General features: G+C 43.0%; 1 protein-coding gene across 2 annotated transcripts in view; it reads right to left on the bottom strand.

Moving 5' to 3' along the window:
• The window catches only part of SLC68A1 (solute carrier family 68 member 1), a 39,641-nt gene extending 15,695 nt beyond the window's left edge, over positions 1–23,946 (bottom strand). The window contains exons 1-5 of one of the 2 annotated variants that reach the window (XM_089683298.1): positions 23,723–23,946; positions 16,039–16,286; positions 10,506–10,585; positions 6,157–6,603; positions 1,098–1,215 (exon numbers count right to left, since the gene is read on the bottom strand). In XM_089683298.1, coding sequence (XP_089539424.1) covers positions 1,098–1,215; positions 6,157–6,603; positions 10,506–10,585; positions 16,039–16,203 — 810 coding nt within the window. In that variant the 5' untranslated portion in view covers positions 16,204–16,286; positions 23,723–23,946. Of the gene's footprint in view, positions 1–1,097; positions 1,216–6,156; positions 6,604–10,505; positions 10,586–16,038; positions 16,287–16,581; positions 16,636–23,722 lie in introns of those variants that run through there. The other variant, XM_089683300.1, reaches the window with a different exon arrangement.
• Positions 23,947–24,884: the final 938 nt, after the last annotated feature.

The raw sequence follows: 24,884 nt of genomic DNA, 5'->3' as shown, positions 1-24,884 counted from the left end.
GGCTGTCAGCTGTATTTTATTTATTTTTATTTATTACAGGTACTTATATAGCACTGTCAATTTACGCAGCACTTTACATATATGAATGCAATGGCCGCTGCTAGAGATTCGTCCATCTGTGCTGTTTAGTGTGAATGAAGGACTATGTTAGATTTTTTTCATTCAGCCTACAGACTGTTGATTCAGAGGCTCTACAAAACTCCAAACACAAGTGGATCCTGTGTACACTAACAGGCTTCTGTTCTATGGGCATAGGGTATGAGCCTGTGTCCCATATCCACATAGATTTCAAGTATAGAGAACACGTCTCAGTTGAGTTTTCTAACTTACTAGTAAAATGTCAACTAGACCCAATTTGTTGCCATGGGCTAGAAGTTTACAAAGAATAAAAAAAAAAAAAAAAAAAAAAAAAAAAAACTTTCATTCTTTTATCTACTGAGAATAAATATTCCCATAGACATCTAAAGACATGTAAAAGCCTCCTAATACAGTGCTATAGGAGTATGGGGAGCCCTCAGACATCTGTAATAAAGACAGATTAGACAGCTGTGCCCAACTGCTATTATTCCCTCGGGGAAAATCCTGGGTATGGTCTACATAACCCTCTCCCTTCCTTCTACCATAGGCTAAACTAAAGCACTCATGTAAACCAGGCATCCTTATTTATGGCATAGCCTGTGCCTGCAAACATCATAAGGCTGAGTCAGGTCTCAATACCAGCTGTATTCCGATGCCCATTAAAAAAAACCAGCATCCATCCATACCAGTGCATGCCTGTGGATCATAGCACTCCAAACATAATTTGCCAGGAACGTTTTACATTCCAGAACTAAAAAGTACATCATTATGGAAAAATTCTATTTGTATAAATCCCACCTAGGTTTCCCCCACTATTCACATGCAAAACTATGCTTGTATCTTTTAAGTATGTACAAGTCACCAAGTCACATGAACCTCTGCAATGAGGTCTATAACCACGACCAATCAATCAAAATGATTCCAGCAGGTCAATAAACTTTCTGATAGAGGTACCAGAATATAATCAAACCTACCCCATAGACAGCGAACAATTCAATGATTTACCAAAGTGCTCTCACCTGCACCAGATTCATACAGACAAACCAAAGGAAGTTGCGATGTCTGGACAGCTGTCTGAGGTATTCTAGAAGGGTTATCTTTTTCTCAGGGGAAACCGAGGATTCCTCCACATACAGTCTGTAGATAAAGAGAAAAAAAAAATGATACATCACAGTTCATGAACAATGGAGCATTCAGCACCAACCTCAAAAGATGGCACTCCTACAGGATGTGAGACACAAAACTTGCTACATTTCTGTCACAGCAAGAAACATTTTTAATGAGTCTTTGTTGTACATGCTGTTACTGAAATTAAGTACTGAGAACTTAGTACTGGTACTTCTTGGTGTGAGATGGGTGAGCACTGGAAGCAAATTAGCACGTCTCCCCACATGTCCCTGACTCTTACCCTAAAGTATAACTTCATGTTTAGCAGTATGTTACATATTACCTCCATATTTAACCTCCCTGGCGGTCTAACTAATCAATATTTTTGAATGTCAAAGCGGTACATTTTTTTGCATGGAAATTTGTTGTTTTAGACTGTAGGCCTACAGAAACAATTGAGTACTGTCCGTGATACTTTTTTTATTTGCACTAACATACAATTTTGAGGACAAGCTTTCGGGGAGTGTCCCCTTCTTCAAGGTCCAAGCAGTACTATACCATATTTACCATATGGTATAGTACTGCTTGGACCTTGAAGAAGGGGACACTCCCCGAAAGCTTGTCCTCAAAATTGTATGTTAGTGCAAATAAAAAAAGTATCACGGACAGTACTCAATTGTTTGTCACAAATGCACTAATACGGCTACAATCACCTCAAGCAGACTGTAGGCCTGTAATTCTTAGGAATAACAAACTGAAATCTGTCCAAACAAGAGTCTAGTAAACATCCCGGGTATGATAAAGTTTGAAACACAAATTCATAAATTATAATATAATAAATAATTATAAAAAATAATATAAGAATAATAAATGTAATTCAATAATGTAATCAAACCAAAAACACTGAAATTTGAAACAGAGCGCCAAGTTCGCACATCACTGAGCAAAATCGTTTTCAGTGTCTGATGACGAATTTCCCCACGAATCATTATCACTCAATTCTGCAAGTGATTCTAATTTACTATCGCTGTTCTCTAGCTGGTCTAAAACCGCTTTTGACCTAAAGGGACGCTTTTTGGATGCCATGGACATTTCTCAGTTTCCAGACAGAAAAACAGTAAAAATGCAGGCAGGGCACAGGACGAAGCACTCGGGACAAAATTTAGATGAAATGGTATGACACAGTAATGTAATACTAACAGATTACAGTCTATTGTGTGTATGAAAATTTTTACTTTTTTGAATCTCCCACCGGTTCGGCCCCCCGTACGTCCTGACGTTCGCAGGGAACAGAACCCGGAGAATGGCATCGACCGGCGGACATGGTTGCGGGACACAGCAGGTGGACCTTGCGGGATCAAGGGACAAGGTAAGGCTCGAGGGATCGCTGCAGTGTTGCTCGGGGTTACCGCTTTTGGTACTGAAATTAACCCCAAGTCACACTCGGGATTACTGCCAGGAAGGTTAAGGTGTAACATGCTCCCTTTCCCCTGCCTCCTGTAGGACCCCTCTCCCTGTGACAGTGCATGGGCATTCATCTCCCCGCATCCGCGGTTATATTTTGAAAACGGCGCAGCACTGTACCTGTACAGTCCTGTCATTCATTCATGATAATCTGTGCATGAGAAAACTAAGGCAGACGGCCTGTAGTTCTAAATGAACTGTGAGGGTGATTATGAGTGCCCTTGTTCATTGAAAAGTCCTGCAGCTGTCAAACTGAAAACCCATACAGAGGTACAGGCAGAAAGCTGTAAGGCCTGTCTGCAGGAGTCCAACACTGGACCCACAATCTGCTGATCGAGGGTGCAATGCTCTGCAGGCTCATGTAAAAAAAAAAAAAAAAAAAAGACAAAAAGCACATTATTATTTTCCTGCAAAAAGGAAAGCTGTCCAGGTCAAGTACATGTTCTTTTTAAAGGCTAACAGAAATGTTTACATTGGTGATCCCTCTCCATCAGCACATACTCTTCCCCCTTCCCATACATATTGTGAACTTTGAAAATGTATTTTCTCCATAATGCTTGTAGATACGAATGAGGGCTTGCTTTAACCTCCCTAGTGGTCTGATTATGTCCATATTTCTGTGCTGAAAGCGGTACATTTTTTGGCATGGAAATATGTCGTTTTTTTATTGTAGGCCTGTAATTTTTAGGAATAACTCATTGAAATCTGTCCGAACAAGAGTCTAGTAAACATCCCAGGTAGGATAAAACTTAAAACACAAAATCATAAATTATAATTTTAAAATATAGCGCCAAGTTCGCACATCACTGAGCTCAGTCGCAGAATTGTTTTCAGTGTCTGATGATGAATTTCCCCCACTAATCATTATCACTCAATTCTGCAAGTAGTTCTGATTTACTATCGCTGTTCTCTAGCTAATCTAAAAAACGCTTTTGACATAAAGGGACGCTTTTTGGACGCCATGGACTTTTCTAAATTTCCAGGCAGAAAGAACAGTAAAAATGCAGGCAGGGCACAGGACAAAGCACTCGGGACAAAATGTATGTGAAATGGTTTGAAACAGTAATATTTTACTATGTAATATTTGTTTATAGGAAAATTAGTTTTTAAAATTTTTAAATTTGCTGCCAGTTCCGGCCTCCATACGTCCCGACACTCGCAGGGGCCGGAACACGGAAGCCGGATGCCGGCATCGGCCAGGAGGCGATGGCCGGGGACGCTGCAGGGGACGCATTGTGAGGGCGAAGGACAAGGTAAGCGCTGCAGGGAATCCCTGAGCACCGCTGCATGGTAAGCCCGAGTGTAGCTTGGGGTTACCGCTTTTGGTACTGAAACTTTACCCCGAGCTACACTCGGGAATACCGCCAGGGAGGTTAAAGTGCTTTTACTTGTTCAGAATATGTAGATATTTTAAAGCGCATTGTCTGTACACCGATTCACGTTAAAGCAGCAATTAAAATAACTGTCCTCAATGTGAGTAGGCACCAGCCATACCTTAAATTATACGTCACCTTGTTACCTGGTACTTCATAAGACAAATTACCCTAAATAGAAAAGTGTATAAAAAGCATATTTTGCTGTTTTTCTTTCTATCATCTCTCTAAAGTTTTAGGGGAACCTATAAAATATAGTGTGTGTTTGCAGATATGGGGAAAACGTCAATGATTTCCTCACTTACACAATGCTTTCTGTGACACTATACAATATAATTCTCCAAAAATAATCCATACACATCTACTGTCCAATGGCCCTTTATACTATTTTTCATGAAATCATGTCTCACTGTGTTTTGCTGCTTCTCTGTAATGTCCTCTACAAACTCCTGAACCTCTCCTTCCCCCCCTCTATGCACACTGCAAATTCCATAGTTTCTAGTCCATCTCAGGAGCAAGAGAGGGTGGCCACACCATGAAGAATGAACAAAGCCAGCCTCTTACAGGCCACTTTAAAATATTATGTAAGGTTGACGGGTAAAGAAACCCTCACATAGCTCAGAATGACACATCTCTCTACTTAAACTGCTAAAGAAATGTCTAAGTTAACACTTGAGAAAGGATTAAGTATTGTACAGCTAAGAATAAAGAATAGGTTTGTCGCCTAGGTAGATAATAAACATATTTTAGGAACCAAGAGCCATTGCTATGGAAAACCAAGCTAAAACATTTAAACACAGATGAGTCAAGTTAAACTATGGCCTTCAGATGTGTGTTGTTATCTTAATCTTTTCCTAAAATCATTTCATTCTCTTATGACACCTAATAAGGAGCAGATAATTCAGACCTCGGAAACCCATAGAAAAGGCCAATTTGAGGGCAAAGATACCTTTTTGTGTTGAGAAAGGTCTGGAGCGGCAGGAAATGCTCCAGTGACTAGGTGTCTGTTTGCGGTGCGGCTCAAGCATTGTTGCTTTCTCTCTACAGGCAGTAGAGCTGTAGTGTACCTACACTATATTCAAGTGTGGAAGATAGGCGGCATGGTTCCATTGCTTCATATTCAAGCACAATACAGCAAAACTCCATCAGCAACTAGTGTGTGCTTATGGCTGAGAAGTTCAACAGTTGGGGCTGGGAATCAAACAGGAATGCATTGTGCATTACTCTGCGATTCACATTCAGTTCTGTGCAGTGCATTTGAACTACCTTTGCAAATGCATTGCAACGAATCACATGGTACTTTTGTGCCATGCAATCTGGTGCAGGCAAAAGCACCGTGTTTGTGTCCTGCATTTAGGGTGCCATTAAAGTATTATTGACACCTGCTACAGATTGCAACTGCAGTGAGTTTTGAATGCGGTGCAGGAAACACACATGGAACATCTGTTTCTTGCACTATTTTCTAGTGTGAACGGGCTCTGAATGATTTTTCAGTTTGGGTGACTAGTAGAAAAAAAATGTGTCCATTTAAAGGGTCCCATCTGTCCTGTCAGTCCAGGAGCATGCAGCTCAAATTTACATACAATATATGGCCAACAGTTAGTGGACACCTGGCCATTACACCTAGATAAGCTTTTTAGGCATCCCATTTGAAAAGCATGACGTTGATCCTGTTTTGAGGCTATAACAGTCTCCATTCTTCAGGGGAGGCTTTCCACACAATTTTGGAGTTGTCTGTATGCTTAGTCAGGGAAAACAGCATCAGTGAGGTTTAGCAAGAAGACCAGACTCACAGTCAGCATTTCAATTTATCCCAAAGGTATTCAGTAGGGTTGAGGTCAGGCCACCCACGTTCCTTCATGGGTTTTATGAGGCTGGCTTTGTGCCAGTCATGCTGGATCAGAAAAGGGCCTTTTCTCTAAAGTGTTGCCACATGGGTAAATTTACAAAATTGTCTAAAATGTCTCTGTATGCTGCAGCATTAACAGTACCTTTTACTGAAAACACCTGAACCTAATAATTTGGAGGGGTTTTTACATACCTTTGGCCATATAGTACACAGCACCATAGCTAATGTGGTTTTTCAATCTCTTTTGTAGTTTGTACAACCTTTTAGCTACAAGGCATCACTTACTCTTTCAGTATATCCCGGTCACTGACAGTACTGCCTCCTGTCTGGAAGCGCTGTCTAAGCAGCCATGTTGACACTGTAAATCCAAGGGCAGAAACAGCTGCCAAGATCACACAAAATATTCGGAATGAGAAAAAGTCTTCCTTATTCCACACAGTATAAGATGCAAAAACTGACAGAGAACCAACAGCACTAAACAGAGAACAATGGAAGTTCAGTTTAGTCCTCTCCACAGCTGAGACAGCTAGGTCTGCCAACAAGGCATTGTGGTTGAGATCGACCATAGTGAGGAAGCTGTCATACAGGCAGAGACAAATGAGGAACTGTAAACCAGGATGGGCCCAAGACACCCAGAAAGCCAGGAATGAGAGTGCAAACAATGGTCCATTTCTTCCCAAAGCCCTGAGCCTCTTCAGCACCACATCAGGAGTTGAGATATCTACATTGGACCTGGAACAAGAAAACTCAGTTACCATGATGGTCTTTTAAAGAACAATCCCTGCTATGTGGCAAGAACAAGGACAAAGGCAAGTATTTCAATTATTTTACTCTTTACTTACCAACCCCAGCAACAATGATAAACATCTGGTTAATATCTAAATAAAGGTATCTGCATTTTTTAAATGGCAGTAGTTGACACCACAGAAAACTATGCATCTGTGTCCATCCCAATTCAGATTTCCATACTCATATCAAGCAGGGAAGGGAATCAGAGACAGGGATTTCATATGGTCACCAAATGCTTTGCAAAGTTTTGGACCTAAACAGTTATTAAACCAAATGTTAAGGTGGTTCGAAAGACATAATTTTTTTTTTACCTTAATGCATTCTATGCATCAAGGCAAGAAAAAAAAAAGAAAAAAAAAAGAAAAAAAAAAAAACTTTCGGTGTCTGTCCACCCCCCCTCCCTACTCCCCAGATCCAGCGTTGTGCTCGTCTGTCGGTCTTCTCTCCTCTCTCTCACAGGCTTGGCTGAGAGCAGCAAGAGCCATTGGCTCTTGCCACTATCAGACAAATCCAGTGAGGAGGGAGCAGGGTCTAGGGGCTGAGCCACACTGCATGTGTCAATGGATGTGCACAGCCCAGCTCAGAATCAAGCCTGCACGTGACAACAGTCCTGTTGTATTTCATGGCATTTAAATGATGCAATTCTAAATGCACAGATAAGCATGACAGGCTAGATGATATGTGTTCCTATTGAGGTCAGTCACACTGATGTGATCTATGCGCATTGAGGTTTTAGTATGATTCAAAAAAGGGTCCTGTGCAAGACTGGAGCAGTGCATTCAAAATCTGTAAGTCATAGAGGCATGTGAATGTGTTCACATTGGATTGCGATTCACAGCCGGTCAGCCATTTTTGCACTGAAGTTGATTTCTGCACTGAAGTGAATGGAAGGTGAGAGAATATCCAATGAAGCACGCTGAAGCCAAAAATTGCACCTCAGGGGTGTGGAAATTTTTTTTGTAAAACTACTTGTCCAGGACAAAATCGGGGCCCCAATCTACTTGTCCCTCATGACAATCTACTTGTGCAGATGAAAAAAAATTTTTTTTTAACCAAAACCGTATTTAAATCGGAGGTGGTTTTAGGAATGTCTGGGGCTTTATGGCGACTTAAAACGTGTAATGTTTTTAACATTGCTCTGTTTATCTCCTCCTCCCCTCCCTGCCTGTCTCCAGCATCGCACCCAGGGACTAGCAGGGAGTTGAGACCTTGCAGTGTAATCAGCACTGATTGGCTGCTCATCAGGAAAGGGTAGGTCAGAGCTTCTCCTTTATCACTTTCGCTGCCAGAGCCATTTTTGCGTTTTTGCACACGTTTAAAAAATTTTAGGCCTGAAGATTACATAAAAATCCCAAACATGATATATTTTCCAATTTTTTATGTCGCATGATTTTACTGCAAAATTTCAGTAGAAAATACAAGTTAATTTTAGGGCAAAAAAAGCAATAAATTGCCTTATTCTTTTTAACATATAAAAGATGAGGTTGCATCGAGTAAATAGATCTCCAACTTGTCAAACCTTTAATTTGTGTGTGCTCGTGAAATGGCAACGAACTTCAGTCCCCCAGATTTTCTATAGGTCGACACTTTTAACCGCTTGCCGCCCTGCCACTGTATATATACACGTGTGCAGGGCGGCACTGGGGCGCAAAACCACGTTTTAAAACGGGTCCCGCGCTCCCGACGTTTTTGCCGGCAGGGGGCGCGCGCGCGCTCCCGCCGACCCGCGGGTGACACCATTCGATCCCGGAGGGATCAATCATTAGATTTCAGCCAGTGATGTCTGGCTGAAATCAGATGATCGGTCCCTGTCCTATCCTGTCCTGTGTTGACATTTACACAGGACAGGATATGATGTCATTCTTCTCTGCCTGGACACATTCCGTTCCAGACAGAGAAGAAGACACCGTAAACGTGAGTAAAACACTACACATTTACAGTTAGAACACACCTAGGTAACATTTAACCCCCTGATCGCCCCCCCCCCCAGTAAACCCCTTCACTGCCCTGTCACCAGTATTACTGATCAGTTAACCGATTTTTACTGATCACTGTATCAGTGTCGCTGGTGACTTCCGATAGTGTTAGCGCCCCTCCCAGATAGTGCCAGATTGCCCGCCAGTACACCAGTAATCCCGTTTAACCCCTTGATCGCCCCCCCCCCCCCAGTTAACCCCTTCACTGCCCTGTCACCAGTGTCACTGATCAGTGAACAGATTTTTACTGATCACTGTATTAGTGTCACTGGTGACTTCCGATAGTGTTAGCGCCCCTCCCATATAGCGCCAGTTTGCCCGCTAATGCACGGGATTTTTTTTTACCAAAAACATGTAGCAGAATATATTTTGGCTTAAATTTATGACTAACTTTGAGTTTACGATATATTTTTTATAGCTGAACGTAGAAAATATTGTTTTTTTTTCAAAATTTGTGTGTTTTTTTTGTTTATAGCACAAAAAATAAAAAGCGCACAGATGATAAAATACCATCAAAAGAAAGCTCTATTTGTGTGAAAAAAAGGACGTAAATTTCGTTTTGATACAGCATTGCATGACCGCGAAATTATCATTTGAATTAGTGCAGCGCCAAACAGCAAAAAAATGCCTGGTCATTAAGGGGGGCAAATCCTCAGGAGCTCAAGTGGTTAAAGCTCCTTATAGGTCACCAGTTTAGTGTTACGGAGGTCTGGTGCTAGAATTATTGCTCTCATTTTGGCATGTGTGGCGATATGTAACATGTATCACAATTGACGGTTTCATGCGTAGGCTCCCCAGCATGTGCTTTTACGTTTGTACGTGCTCATATGTGGGGGCCTTAATATTTTTTTTGGAGGGGGGGGGGGAAATGGTATGTGCTTGGGTGTAACTTTCATTTTTTTACAATTAAAAAAAAAAATATATATATATTTTTTTTTTACTTTTTTTTTATCATCACATAGGGGACAAAGTTCCCTATGTGAAGATTTTTGGTGACAAGTTCTCTTTTAGACATCCAAGGTTTAAAAGACCCTGGATGTCTCCCCTCTGCTCCACTGAATGTAATGTGGTGCACATCGCCTGGAAGAGACTTCATAACGTCACTTCCAGGTCAGCACAAGAAGGAGAGGGGAGCGGACTTGTCTGCTCTTCTCCCTCCTCTCTAGCCGACGGCGAGCTGGGCCCACAGATGAACAAGTGGAGCCCGGGAGACCTCACGCCGGGGGTGCAGAGAGGCTGGCACCGATTGCTTCTCCTGACAGGTGAGCCCTGCAACTTGCCCGCAGCAGGGCTAAAAGGTAGAAAGAATCTACCTGCCCGGCGCCTGGAACTACATGTCCCGGGCGTCGGGCGATAGGAATCCAACATCCCTGCACCTCTACTGAAAATCGCACCATACTGAAACGACAATGGTATTCACACAGAAATGCATGCATAAATTGCAATGCAATTTCAAAACGCATATGTGTGAACCAGAGTAACATCTGGTTAGGATAGCCTGCTCCCATTTACAACAAGCGGTAAGATATAGCTCAGGCTTTTTGGCATGCTAGTGATGGGATATGAGAAATCTTCCTCGTCTGCACTGATCTGTATAGATTGAAAGTCTCTGAAAACTTCTGAGGCAGAGATGGAAAGATGAAAGAGGAAGTAAGCTTTGTCCTTGTAATGTGATGCTTACTCCATGACAGCAGCTCCAAAGTAAGTGTAGACTGACATCAAAGATAGTTTGATCACACCAACACTTTGGCGGGACGCAGAGCACATCTCCCAAGGGGAACTCGTATATTTAACAAAATTTAGTATCAACCTGTATACTACATAAGGAAAACCTGACTAGCGCTTCTTTTACAAAGCTGTCATACTTACTGTTTTGTGCTCAGAAAGATGTGGTCACTTAACCATCCAAACAGGGGGTCGTTCAAGCTGTTCCATATTAAAAATACAGTCTGCAAAACGGAGGGAACATTGATTATGGTGGGTGAACATCACACAATTGGACAACAAAGAAATATGTAGACATTAGCTTTAGATACCAATAACATTTTATACTATGATTTTCTAGTACAGGTTAACAGGCTGGATGATTGAACTTCTTTACATACAGTGGTACATTTCATAATCTCTATGAATAATGGTCTACAATTACATACAATAAAAGAACTAATAGTCCTGTTCTGGTGCAGAGTCTACACTTACTGACAGCTTAATAGTTGCTGGAGATGTCAGTTAATCCCAGGCATAGCTTCAACAAGGTGTACAAAAGGTTGGATCCCAGAATCCTACCCATAGCCCATGTACTAATTTAAGATTTATAAGCACTTTTTTTTACTTTTTTTGCATGTAAACTGAAAGCCTGGAGATATGTCAACATTTCTGAAAGCTAAAATCACCCAAACTACATTTCAGTTTTAGGTGGATACTGAAGAACTGTCTACCTATTAGTTTCCACATGTATCTCACAGACTCCACCTGTGAGGTCTTCACAACCAAATTACCAGGTCCCTCAGATTGCCACAGCTATTTCCTTATGCCCCGCACACACGATAAGAAAATCGTCCGAAAAATTTAGTGGAACCACTGATCGAATGATTTTCTCTTTGTTGATGAGCAGGATGTTTTAAACGATAACGATATTGTGAACAAAAAAATCTGGTTGAACAACAGTGAAAAATGTTGTTGTTTTGCATACGAACAACCGATTTTCTATGCGGTCGTATGAAAAAAATCGATCAAGCGCTATCACGCATGAGTGGAAACAGAAAATGACCCGGATGTTTATGTCCAAGGAATCTTCGTGAACACGAATGAAAAATCCAAATGTTAAAAGTAGATTGGCCTAATGAGATAATGAAAGCAGAATTCTGCAGATTATATTTTATGTATCACTATTTATGTATATTGTTAATGTGATAAACTATATTCTACTCATTGCTGTTAATTGTTGTGTATATCACTCGTTTTGGCCGGAAGGGCGTGGCTACAAGGTCACACGCACACTGCATCACTTCCACATGTACGGAGGATGTCAACACTACGTATTGCCCGACGAACGATTTTTTTAGATTGGTTAATGTGGGCCACAATTTCGACCGCCTCTCAGTGGTTGGATGGCCGATCGGTCTATTTTCTAATCGTGTATTCCCACCTTTAGGTAATCTCACCCTCACCTTGTGCTTCTCTTTTATTCATTTATTTTGCATTTCAAAGAATGCAGCAGAAGTAGTAAGACATCAGCTTTGCACGCCAATGTCAACGGATCAAAGCTGGGAGCCAATGCAGGAATTTCTTACTACTGGAGCCTTTGAGTAATAAGAAACCATCAGGTGATTTACCCAAAGCACTAGGTGCCCATAAATGAAATATCAAATGTTTAGTGGACATCACCTTTAACCGTAGCTTTCCCTCCATGTTCAGCAATATTAACTTTTTATCAAGTATTTTAATTCAATAAAACTTTTGTTAAAAAAAAAAAGATATATAAAATAACAGTAAACCATTATGAATGTAGTCAAAAGGTAAAACAAAACCATTTCAGGAAAAAAAAAAAAAAAAAAAAAAAAAAAGACAGTGAGCCTGGCTATTGCCACGTAGTCAGTGTACAAAAATATTTTAAGAAATGAGAGATTGCCATGAGCCGCATACCTGAGCTGCACATCTCATAATGTCATATCAGCTTCCAGCTGGTTCCTTGGCTCTCATGTTGATTGAAAACTGTGCTTAAAGTGATTAAGTAACTACCGTATTTTCTGGCGTATAAGACGACCCCCTACTTTTCCTGCTAAAATATAGGGTTTGAGCTATACTCGCCGTATAAGACTACCCCTCTTCCAACGCACACCAAATAAAAATGAAAAAACATCAGATTTGATTTCAATATGGTATGCTATTTCAGTATGGTATTCCAATGATGGGGTGCTATTCCTCCCACTGACACCAATGATGAGGCACTACTCCTCCCACTGACACCAATGATGGGGCACTATTTCATCCACTGACACCAATGATGGGGCACTATTCCTCCCACTGACACCAATGATGGTGCCCCATCATTAGTGTCAGTGTGTGAGGAATAGCGCCCCATCGTTGGTGTCAGCGGGGAGGAGGAATAGCGCCCCATCGTTGGTGTCAGCGGGGAGGAGGAATAGCGCCCCATCGTTGGTGTCAGCGGGGAGGAGGAATAGCGCCCCATCGTTGGTGTCAGCGGGGAGGAGGAATAGCGCCCCATCGTTGGTGTCAGCGGGGAGGAGGAATAGCGCCCCATCGTTGGTGTCAGCGGGGAGGAGGAATAGCGCCCCATCGTTGGTGTCAGCGGGGAGGAGGAATAGCGCCCCATCGTTGGTGTCAGCGGGGAGGAGGAATAGCGCCCCATCGTTGGTGTCAGCGGGGAGGAGGAATAGCGCCCCATCGTTGGTGTCAGCGGGGAGGAGGAATAGCGCCCCATCGTTGGTGTCAGCGGGGAGGAGGAATAGCGCCCCATCGTTGGTGTCAGCGGGGAGGAGGAATAGCGCCCCATCGTTGGTGTCAGCGGGGAGGAGGAATAGCGCCCCATCGTTGGTGTCAGCGGGGAGGAGGAATAGCGCCCCATCGTTGGTGTCAGTGGGGAGGAGGAATAGCGCCCCATCGTTGGTGTCAGTGGGGAGGAGGAATACTGCCCCATCGCTGGTGTCAGTGGGGGAGGAATACTGCCCCATCGTTGGTGTCAGTGGGGGAGGAATACTGCCCCATCGTTGGTGTCAGTGGGGGAGGAATACTGCCCCATCGTTGGTGTCAGTGGGGGAGGAATACTGCCCCATCGTTGGTGTCAGTGGGGGAGGAATACTGCCCCATCGTTGGTATCAGTGGGAGGAATAGTGCCCCATCGTTGGTATCAGTGGGAGGAATAGTGCCCCATCGTTGGTATCAGCGGGAGGAATAGTGCCCCATCGTTGGTATCAGCGGGGGGAATAGTGCCCCATCGTTGGTGTCAGTTGGGGAGGAATAGTGCCCCATCGTTGGTGTCAGTTGGGGAGGAATAGTGCCCCATCGTTGGTATCAGTGGGAGGAATAGTGCCCCATCGTTGGTGTCAGTGGGGGAGGAATAGTGCCCCATCGTTGGTATCAGTGGGGAGAATAGTGCCCCATCATTGGTATCAGTGGGGAGAACAGTGCCTCATCATTGGTGTCAGTGGGGGAGGAACAGGGCCTCATCATTGGTGTCAGTGGGGGAGGAACAGGGCCTCATCGTTGGTGTCAGTGGGGGAGAGGAGCGGCTGCTCCTTCTTCCAGTTCGGCCGCTCGATTTTCGTGGGGCCGCTCGTCTCCGCCTCCTCGCCGGTGATTGGTCGCCTGTGTGCCTTTCGAGTGCTGGCGCCCAATCACCGGTGAGGAGGCGGAGCCGAGCGGCCGTGTGACCATCGAGCGGCCGAACTGAAAGAAGGAGCAGCCGCGCTTCCTGGACCGGATCGTCGTGGGACCGGAGCCAGGTAAGGTACAGCAGCCCCTCTGCCCACCCCTGCACTTAGTGTCCGTTGGAGGAGGAGGGGGGGCGGCGCCGCGCCGCCCCTCGAAAAAGTGCCGCCCTGACACCAGCTTGCACCGGCGTATAAGACGACCCCCGACTTTTCAGAAGATTTTCAGGGGTTGAAAAGTCGTCTTATACGCTGGAAAATACGGTAATTTTTTTTCTTTAAATAATAAACACGTCATAACTACCAGCTCCATGCAATAGTTTTGCACACAGCCAACCAATAGCTCCCACTGCTGTGTCTAAGCCAATGAGGAGAGAGAGAACCGGGACAGCCTATGCTCTCATGCACATCACTGGATCGAGAGGGGGCTCAGGTAAATATTAGAGGGGCTGTGGAGAGAGCAGTACACAGAAGCTTTTACCTTCACACATAGAATGCATGAAGGTAAAAAACCTTCAGCCTTTAGAACCACTTTTAGGTAAAAAAAAAAAAAAAAAACTTTGTGAGTGTGGGGGGAGAGAAGTGTTAGATGTACTAGCAGATTTGAATACAGTAGCAAATTGAATAATACTTTATAATCAGATATAGCAGTTTCTTTCCTTTAGGAATAAAGAATTTACATAAAAATAAGCTGATAATATTAAGCACCCCTGCCAGTGATAAATGGTTTAGCTTATTCCTGTAACTGCAAAAGTTTTCTGTTGAAAAACAACAGACTTAATGGCCAGATCACCAGATGAAACTAGAGGAAAGCAAGCCTAAAAAAGGAAACTAATGCGGCTATCCCATCTAAGACGACCTGAGACACATGCCCTGGGTTACAGGGTCCAGAAACACCCCATTGTAAGCCATCAGTTAGTCATATGTCTGGGCCTCACATGCACTGCTAAGGCTATACAGGTTTTGAAATCATCCATTGGTGATGAGTCTGAGCCTTACATGCAATGTTACTGCTATACAGCTTCATAAGCCACCCATCAGTCAGGAGTCCTGGCCTCACATGTACTGCAGCTGCTTTACACACTATTGTAAGCCATCCATTAAACTGGCCAAAGAAAATTCTTATGAAAAGTCAAAAGGAAAATTGGTATACCCTATATCCGGTGTCATTATTATTATTATACAGTATTTATAAAGCTCCAATAGTTCACTCAGCGCTGTACATTACAAAGGGGGACAGAACATGTGACAGAACAACAATACAATGCAACACATGAGGGGATCGAGGGCCCTGCTCTTTCGAGCTTACAATCTAGGAGGGAGGGGATGGTGGCACAGGAGGAGATAGCTGTGGGGGATGGAGTGGTAGGAAGAGTGGAGGAGGTTGGCAAGTTAGCAGGGGGTGGGGTAGGCTTCCCTGAAGAGATGGGTTTTCAGGATGCGCCTAAAGGAGAGAAGGGTAGGTGATAATCTGATGGGTTGGGGCAGGGAGTTCCAGAGGATGGGTGACACATTGGAGAAGTCCTGGAGGCAGGCATAGGAGGAGGAGACCAGGGAACTAGAGAGAAGGAGGTCTTGTGAGGAGCGGAGTGTGCGTGTTGGGTGGTACTTGGATATTAGGTCGGTGATGTAGTTTGGGGCAGTATGGTGGACAGCTTTGTACGTCAATGTTAGGATTTTGAATTTGATCCGTTGCCGGAAGCCAGTGAGGGATTGGCAGAGGGGGGTGGCGGAAACGGAGCGGTTGGAAAGGTGAATGAGTCTGGCAGCCGTATTCAGGATTGACTGAAGCGGGGATAGCCAGCGGAGAGGCAGGCCAGTGAGGAGGGAGTTGCAGTAGTCGAGTCGTGATATGATGAGGGAGTGGATGAGCTGTTTAGTGGTTTCTGGGGTTAGGAACGTGCGGATTTTGGCGATGTTGCGGAGGTGGAGTCTGCTGTTATGAGTCACGGCAAAATATTTCTCTCTCCACTGCTACGCCATAAACACAATAGTAGGTCATCGCAGCTTACCTCTCCAATCCAGAAAGACAACTTGTCGATCTTGTAAACCGAAACAAAAGTGTCCACATAATACAAAAGGAAAACATTGTGCAGGACGGAAAGGAAAAACGACAAGGAGCCATAGAGGACCGCTGTGGGGAGATGGAATACCCCAGCAATGAATCGCAAACCCATGTTAGGTTATTCAGCTACAGCTATTGTCCATGCTGGCTCCTCCATAGCATCTGAGGCCGTGTGAGGCCAACACGTGCATCCCCCTGGAAAAGAAAACCTCTGTTAATATCAGAGAGCTAATTTATGAGGAGCTATCCTGTTGTTGACAGCAACCAAATTCCAGCTGACATTCGTCTGCGACAGGGCTGACAACCTTAGTAAGACTCCAAGAGAGCAACACAATCCTTCCATAAACTCGGGAGCCTGGAGTGTCAGCCTGTGTGGCAGTTTAGTACTTCAGAATAAAAGTAGTAGACATCACGTGACAAGCAGAACTACTCAAACAATAAAAACAAAAACTTAGAATAATTCATGTGCAGTTAATATAATGTCACTTACAGCCATCTGTGGTTACATCTTGTAGTCTGTTCTAAGCAACTGTGACTCATAGTGAGAAAATACACATGTACAAACCCGTTCAACAAGACTGCCACTTTGTCATAGGACATTGTTCACATTTTCCCCACCTACCCAGCAAAAATAGAAAAAACTTTCAGCACTCGAAAAGACTAAATTCTCTATTTTAAAAAAAAAAAGTCACATCTGTCTCATAACTACAGGGAAATGTATTTTGCTACAATTTTACAATATATTCTGTATTTTTTTGTGCCGATATCTAAAAAAAAGTTATTTCCTGTTAACTACAAAAAAAAAAAAAAACACATGCTGGCACGCAAACGTACTTCCTTGTTTTACAGCGCAGCTACTAAAAATCTTCACAAGTATGCAACTTAACTAAGAAGGATATTTGAGATTATTATTAAGAATGTACAGGGTGGTTGGTGGACCTCCCCTTTATTCTGCTGACGTGAATAGGATGTGGCTCACATATTTGTGAATGTTGCACATTTCAGATCAATGCAGATTCTAGTTTAGGAACTGTTTAATTACTAACTGGAGGCATGTCACTTGTGTATGAGACTAAGCAACGGTACCATAAATGCACAAGAACACAACTGGAAAATAGCAAACTACCAGTGGTCCATCAGCTACTGGTTAGTGAGCTTGTAAGTCAATCTAGAAACAAAACATCACAAAATCGTCAATAATACTAATATGTGTCAAAAATCAAGGTGTTGGTTGAGCTGGCCATAGACACCAGAACACAGTCAGATACAAACAAATGCTTTGACCACCTGAAAATGTCATTTTTTCAAGCCTTAGGCAATAAATGTGAATGCTCAGGACACCCAAGAAATCATATTCAAGCTATGAATTTGGCATGACATGAGCACAAGGTGAATATGGATGTGGTCTGGGAAAGAAATAAAATAAAAGTCTGCACCTACAAATACTGTACCTGCTGACTTTTAATAAACATGCACCTAACAGTCCAGGTCCCCGGCGTAGCCATCTTGGATGTGAAAGACTCGGCTGTGGCCTCACAGAAGGCTCCTTACTGCACGTGCAAAAGTCGCACTGTACTTTGAGAAAAGACCCGCAGCCTCCTAGGACCTGTGACGTGTTCCAGTAGGTTGCGGGCAGGAAGTGGGGAAATGAAAATCTGCTTGGATCACCTAGGTAAGAAATTTAAAACAAAAAAACCTTTGAAAGTGTTAGAGGAGGAGGGAGGTGGAGAAAAAGAAGAATTTCCTTTTTCAGGTGAAGTCCCACTTTAACTAAGAGGAAAGAGAATTATCATCAAATTCAGCTAAATCAGATGACAGTTTTAGGTTTATAACCACACTTATGTTGCTCAGAGACATGTCAGTTTTAGACTTCAACCTCTCCTAGGAAGCTTCCAAAGAACTACCACCAACAATTTCCATCAAAAAGACTTGAAACAGACAAGGTTGTTGGTGGTAGAGTTCTTTGGCCATGTCATTCATTCTTGCAATCAAAAACTGTGTGAAACTGAAAATGTCTATTTGTAGGCTCCATGCACACGGGGCGTTTTAATAACGCTGGTAACGTTAGCTGCGTATAATCACATTAAAAATGTGAGTTTTTCAGCGTTTTTTTCGTGTTTTTGCATTAGCATTTAGCCACTTTTTTGTGTTTTTTAGCAGGTTTTTTGGCTCCCAAAAAACATCCAAAAACGCTGGTTTGCTGTGATTTACCACATTTTTTCAGCATTAGAGTGTTTTACAGCTAAAAACTCCTCTAGAAACCCACTAGTTCTATTTGTTTTCCAGGCAAAAAACACCCCTGCCAAAAAACGTTGATTACAGTCTGTGTGCATGGACACATAGGATAACATGCTGGGGAGTTTAATGGCTGTAGAAAAAATGTCAAAACAAAAAACAGCAGTTGTAAAAACGTCCAGTGTGCAGGAGGACGTATAGTTATCACTGGGGCTCATTAACACACTGCACCTAACAGACATCACTGTACTACGATACTACCATAGCTCAGCTTTGGCTTCAATACTTTCCGAGTCACCAACCTAGAACAAGTATAGAGACATAAGGAATTTTGACCCTTTTTACAGCATGCTTATCCTGAATCTGTGACTAAGACCCCATTCACACTTTTATTTTGTGTGTGTTGTTTTTTTTTTAAGCGGTAACATTGTTATTAATAAACAGGATATATATAGTATAAGTATAAATCAGCACACATATATATATATAAAATCCTCAAAAATCCCTTAAAGTCATATCAATATCCTTCCCCTGAAGTACTAATAAAATATATATTCATTGACTTAAACCCAAAAACCCACAATTATAGTGAAAAGATCAAAACCCAAAGAGATTACCCAAAAAATAAAAAATATCAAATATATATAAAAGAACAAAATTAAATAAAGTCCCAATATGCAAAGTGTCCAAATAATGTGTCCAAACAAAGATCAATTTCTTGATAGGAAGACACTTCCTACTCCACTGAAGAAGATGCAAATCAATCACAGGTGCTCTTCAAATACCTCAAAAAACAAAATCTCAACATAGTATATTACCTTTTAAATCCCAGAACTAAAGTGCCACACGTGTATCATGCAAAAAAAAAAACACTCCAGTGTCACGGCACTCATGTGTCCCCCAGAGCTACAAAGTGATAGTGCTGGATAGGAGTAGCAAGGGGGAATTACCTGGTGATCGGGAGACCCTCTACACACGGAAAGGGGATCGCATACTGGGCATGAGGAGTTGGATGCTGTCTTGCTGATCTTATCGTTTTTATATGTAAGTGGCTACAATAAATTTTATATATGATTATAATTCACATACTGATTCCTGGTCTGTTTGTGAGGTCCTGAGGAACAAGAGGATACCAATCTAAGGACACTCTGTACATATGTGGTTGATTACAAGCTGGAATTTGTTTGTTTTAGGGTAATTATGCACTTTATATATAGTTTGCAGTGATATTTATAAAATTTAAATTTTTTTTTTTCTCTCACATGAGTGCTGTGACACTGGAGTGTTTTTTTTTTTGCATGATACACGTGTGGCACGTTAGTTCTGGGATTTAAAAGGTAATATACTATGTTGAGATTTTGTTTTTTGAGGTATTTGAAGAGCACCTGTGATTGATTTGCATCTTCTTCAGTGGAGTAGGAAGCGTCTTCCTATCAAGAAATTGATCTTTGGACACATTATTTGGACACTTTGCATATTGGCACTTTATTTATTTTTGTTCTTTTATATATATTTGATATTTTTTATTTTTTGGGTAATCTCTTTGGGTTTTGATCTTTTCACTATAATTGTGGGTTTTTGGGTTTAAGTCAATGAATATATAGGATATATATAGTGCCAACAGTTTATGCAGCGCTTTACAATAAATAGGGGGACAGTACAATTACAATACAAGTCAATACAGAAGGAATAGGAGGGCCTTGCTCATGGAGCTTACAATATAAAGGAAAGGGTACCATTTATTTGAATGGGCCTCCCTCCGCTCCAAAAACAAACTAAAGAAGCTCATGTACCAAATCTTGGCACTGAACTAAGCGAGTTTTGTGCTGCGTATTTTTAAAATGTTTTGTTGCCCGGAAAAATGCACAACTGCTACCCACATTAGGGGGGCCATTAACAAATAATGGCAAGTGCGTGGCATGCCACATTTAGCACATTTTTTGCACATTTGCAGAAATACTTGTTTCTGTCTTGCTCAGGTGTGAACGGGGCCAAAGGGCCCTTTCACATGGGTGGACCAATTGGGTCCATCTATCCATTTTTTAGGCAGACCCGAACAGACTACCCATTGTTGTCTATGGGTAGGGAGATGTAAACGGACATGTGATAGTTCTGCTTGAATTTAACTGAAGGCAAAACTTTTCTTTTTTCCGTTTTGGATAAAGTAAGGGGGGTTAGAACACCTGTCAGTTTTGATCTTTATCACTGATCTGGGGACAACCCGCAATTTGGATTTTTCTTTTACTTTCAACAATAATGGTAAACAGGACAAACAGAGAGGGTGAATCTCCCCAAAGGGATCCACAGACAGCAATGAAAACTGACAGGGGTTCTAATCCCTCTCCATTATATCCAAAAAAAAAAAAAAAATGTTTTGCCTTCAGTTACACTTTAAACCCGACATGTCACTGTAGCCAAAGATTCAAAAAGTTTATGTGTTGGTGTGTGCTAGGAAAAATTAAGTCTATAATGGTGTGTTGGTAGCCTGTTCAAATGTATGGACTTCCTAACTGCAACGCACTTTAAAGTAGAACTATAGGCAAAACTTTTTACTTCAGTTTGGATAGAGTGGGAGGGTTATAATCCGTCATTTTATTTTTTTTGCAATCTGTGTCCCATTGGGGAAATTTACCTTCACTTCCTGTCCCATAGCCAAAACAGGAAGTGAGAGGATCCCTGCAAATTAAAGTAGAAGTAAACTCTATTTTGCATCTTTAACCTACATGTAAGACTTTAAAAAGGCTTACCTATAGGTACCGTAAATATCCCTTAAACGTGCACCGTTTAGAAGATATTTATTGTACAAGTGTCGGTAACCTCACCGGTGCATGTGCACTGCGCTCTCAATGGCACACCGTCCATTGAGAGAGCCATGCCGCACCCGCAACTCCCTTTACGCATGCGCGGGAGTGACGACATCACGGCTCGGACAATCAAATGGCTGCAGCTCACGAATCCGGAAGGAAGACTGAGTGAAGACCCGTGACATCTCTCCACTGGAGGGCTTCGGTTTGAGGTAAGTCTTTGATAATATGCTAGTATGTGATTTATACTAGCAAATTATGCTCTTACCTTGCAGGGAGATTTTTTTTTTTTTAAGGACATTCCTTGGGGACCACTGGGTCAACAGATCTAGCGTCCCCATTGGGAAGTTTCCTATTACTTTTCTGGGGACAACCCAAAGTTTGAGGTTTCTTTTACTTTTAATGATAATGGTAAACAGGACTAATAGAGAGGGTGAATCTCCCTAATGGGGACAGAGGCAACAAAAATCTGACAGGTGTTCTAATCCCTCTGCACCCTATCCAACACTAGAAAAAAAAAAAAAGTTTGCCTTAATCCTGGGTTCACACTGATGCGGTGAGGAATTTCCAGTGGTTTCTGTGCAAATTCCACACCGCATCACAATCCCGTTCATGAGAACCGCTGAGGGTGTGTATGTTAACAACACCCCAAAATCGGTCCGCAAAACGTGGTACGATGTGCAGAATCGGATCACATAGGTGTGAATACCCACGTGATCCGATTCTAGTGTGGAGCAAAAAAAAGGGTCCTGCATGTTTTAGGTGCTGATGTGGTGCGATTTGAGCCATACAAAATGGCTAAACAGGACTTCAGAATTCACATGTGATTTGTACAGGAATGTGGTGCAGTTCCTGTGCGAATTACATGCGATATGCCGCACCGCAAAAGCAGGGGGGGACTGACCATTTGGAAACTCAGGCACTGCCCGAGGGCCCGGGGTCAGTAGGGGGCCCCATGAGATGCCCCTGGTACCTTTTTCATAGGCTTTTTTGAGTTTGGGCAAGGACACAGGGGCCCCATGATCCCCTATTGCCCGAGGGCCCCATGAGTTGTCAGTCTGCCCCTGCGCAGAAGTGTGAACCCGGGCTTAGTTATACTTTAACACAAAGCATAATGCACAGCAAGGTATGTGCTGTAATGGAAAGGAGTGCCAAAAGGAATTCCTCGCCGTGCATGTCCCGGGAAGAACCACTCGCCTGGCATGTCCTACACAGGGATGAGCTCAGACGTGTTCTGACACCTGGATGAAGCAATGACAGGCTGAAAGGAGCTGCTGCTGTCCCCATGTATCCGTACATCCAGGGGTTACCTGCGGTTAGGAACAGACTGAGTGCGGGGCCAGTCATCTGATTGTCATCACTGGATGTAAACTCCAAGGATCAGGCCCTCCAATCCCTCTTGTATTGTTACTGTATTGTCTCCTGTTATATTGTAAAGCGCTGACCAAACTGTTGGCGCTATATAAATCCTGTATAATTATAAAAATCGTGCAGATATATACAGACATTTGCAGCTCCTCCCAGCCTGTCATTGCTTGGTCCAGGCTGATCGAACGCAGCTATTCACAGACATCTGTGATTTCTGCCATCTGTGGGGCCCCATTCACACTTGGTGATTGGGAACTGTGGGCAAAATCGGGGAGATTTGGCTTGTGGTCCCAAATCATGTAGCAATCACTGCAAACCGCGTGACGCATGTTTGGGTGCCATTCATTCTAAGTATATATATGGGATTTTGCACACAGGTGCCGCCGTGTCGCAGTATATCTGCTATGCAGCGATGTGGAAGCGGTTAAAGTATAACTAAAGGCAAAACTTTTTAAATTTTGGATAGACTGGAGAAGGCTTAGAACCCCCATCAGTTTTTATTGAGGTCTGTGCCCCCCGTTAGTGAGGTTCACCCTATTTGTCCTGTTTACCATTATCATTGAAAGTAAAAGAAAATCCCACATTTTGGGATGTCCCCAGACAAGTAATAGAGGGGAAATCTTCCTGTGGGGACACTAGCTCTAGTGACCTGGGGGGTCCCCAAGGGATTCCATTTGCAGGGATTTCCTTGTACTTCCTGTTTGGCTATGGGACACAAAGTGAAGGGACAGCTCTGCAATGGGACACAGATGGTGAAAGTAAAGATTGACAGGGATTCTAATTGCGTGTCGCATGTTTGGGTGCCATTAATTCTAAATGTCGCCCCAAATGCTGTACAATTTTGCCGCAGCTGTCAAACCGCAAAACACGCCTTTAAAAATTGTGTTCGGCTCGTTGTCCATAAAGCAGCAGGAGCTTCTATTGGGTGATGAAAATTGCCCACCGTAAACGGCGAGTTCCAGCTACGCAAAATGTGAATGCAGTCATTGTGAATGAGGCCTAAAACCTGACAGAGACTCCAACCCTCCCACATTATCCAGCATCAAACAAAAGCAAAGTTTTGCCAGGAGTTGGGCTTTCCCAGCAGACAGAAGTCTATGGCAGCTTGTAGCCATGTCTATGGACACCGGCAGAGATGTTCTGATAGACAGCACAGACATGGGGGACAGGAAGCCAGGCCCAGGCAGGTCCCCGGTCTGTAGTGTGCCACGACCCATCACTCACCTCTCATGTGGCTCAGCCCCGTACACAGGCCGGCACGGAGCAGTGATCCTCTTCAGGAGAGCGGCGGGCTGCGGCCTGTACGGGAGGCGGACGGGGAGGGGCGCTGTGGGGACATGCGGATCTGCACGGAGCACATATGGCTGCCACCGTGGCGGTGTGTACACAGAGATCACATCCCGGATGATGGTGGGCTGGGATCTCCTCGGGGCTCATCTCATGGAGGGGTGACACCCCTACGTCATCCTCATGTCAGGGTGGGATCGTTGTCACATCGGCTCACAGGAAAGAGTCTTCCTCCTCTGGAGACATCATGTCACAGAGACTGACCCCCACAATCATCCCTGCATACCATAGGACACCCCATTTGGTGTAGAATGGACGCACGGAGGGCTCAGTACCCCCAATCTCTGCCTTAACTGCGCAAAGCACGTGTGGATTTTATTTATTTCAATTTATTTTCTTCACTAAGTTGCATTTACACACTCTTGCATGCGTTCATGCACATTTTTGGGGCATTGGAATGGAAAAAAAAGTTTTTTTATTTTACTTTTTTTGTAACACATGCAAGCACTGCTATGTAGCAAGCTAGGCTCCTTCAGTTCTCTTTCATGCATGTTTGTAGCGTGTTTTTGCAGAGTTTAACCACTTGCCCTCCTTACGATTTACCCTCCTTCCTGACCAGGCCATTTTTTACGTTACGGCGCTGCGTCACTTTAACTGACAATTGCGCGGTCATGCAATGCTGCACCCAATTGAAATTGACATCCTTTTTTTTTCACGAATTGAGCTTTCTTTCTTTGGTATTTGATCACCTGTGCGGTTTTTATTTTTTGCGCTATATGCAAAAAAGTGACAATTTTGAGGGAAAAAAACAATATTGTGGACTTTTTGCTATTATGTCCAGTAAAAAAAAAAATTAAATTTTGTCAAATTTAGGCCAAAATGTATTCTGCGACATGTCTTTGCTAAAAAAAAAAAAATCCCAATACGTGTAAATTAATTGGTATACATGAAAGTTATAGCATTTAACCACAAGCCTACAGGGCACTTATACCCCCTTCCTGCACAGGCCAATTTCCAGCTTTCAGCGCTGTCGCACTTTGAATGAAAATTGCGCGGTCATGCAACATTGTACCCATATGAAATATTTATCATTTTTTTG

This window comes from Staurois parvus, unplaced genomic scaffold (genome assembly GCF_062004578.1).
Source record: "Staurois parvus isolate SC_StPar_1 unplaced genomic scaffold, SC_StPar_1.0 ptg000303l, whole genome shotgun sequence".
Taxonomy (NCBI): domain Eukaryota; kingdom Metazoa; phylum Chordata; class Amphibia; order Anura; family Ranidae; genus Staurois; species Staurois parvus.
Note: the sequence above shows the minus strand (reverse complement) of the source record. Positions and strands in the feature narration are given on the sequence as shown.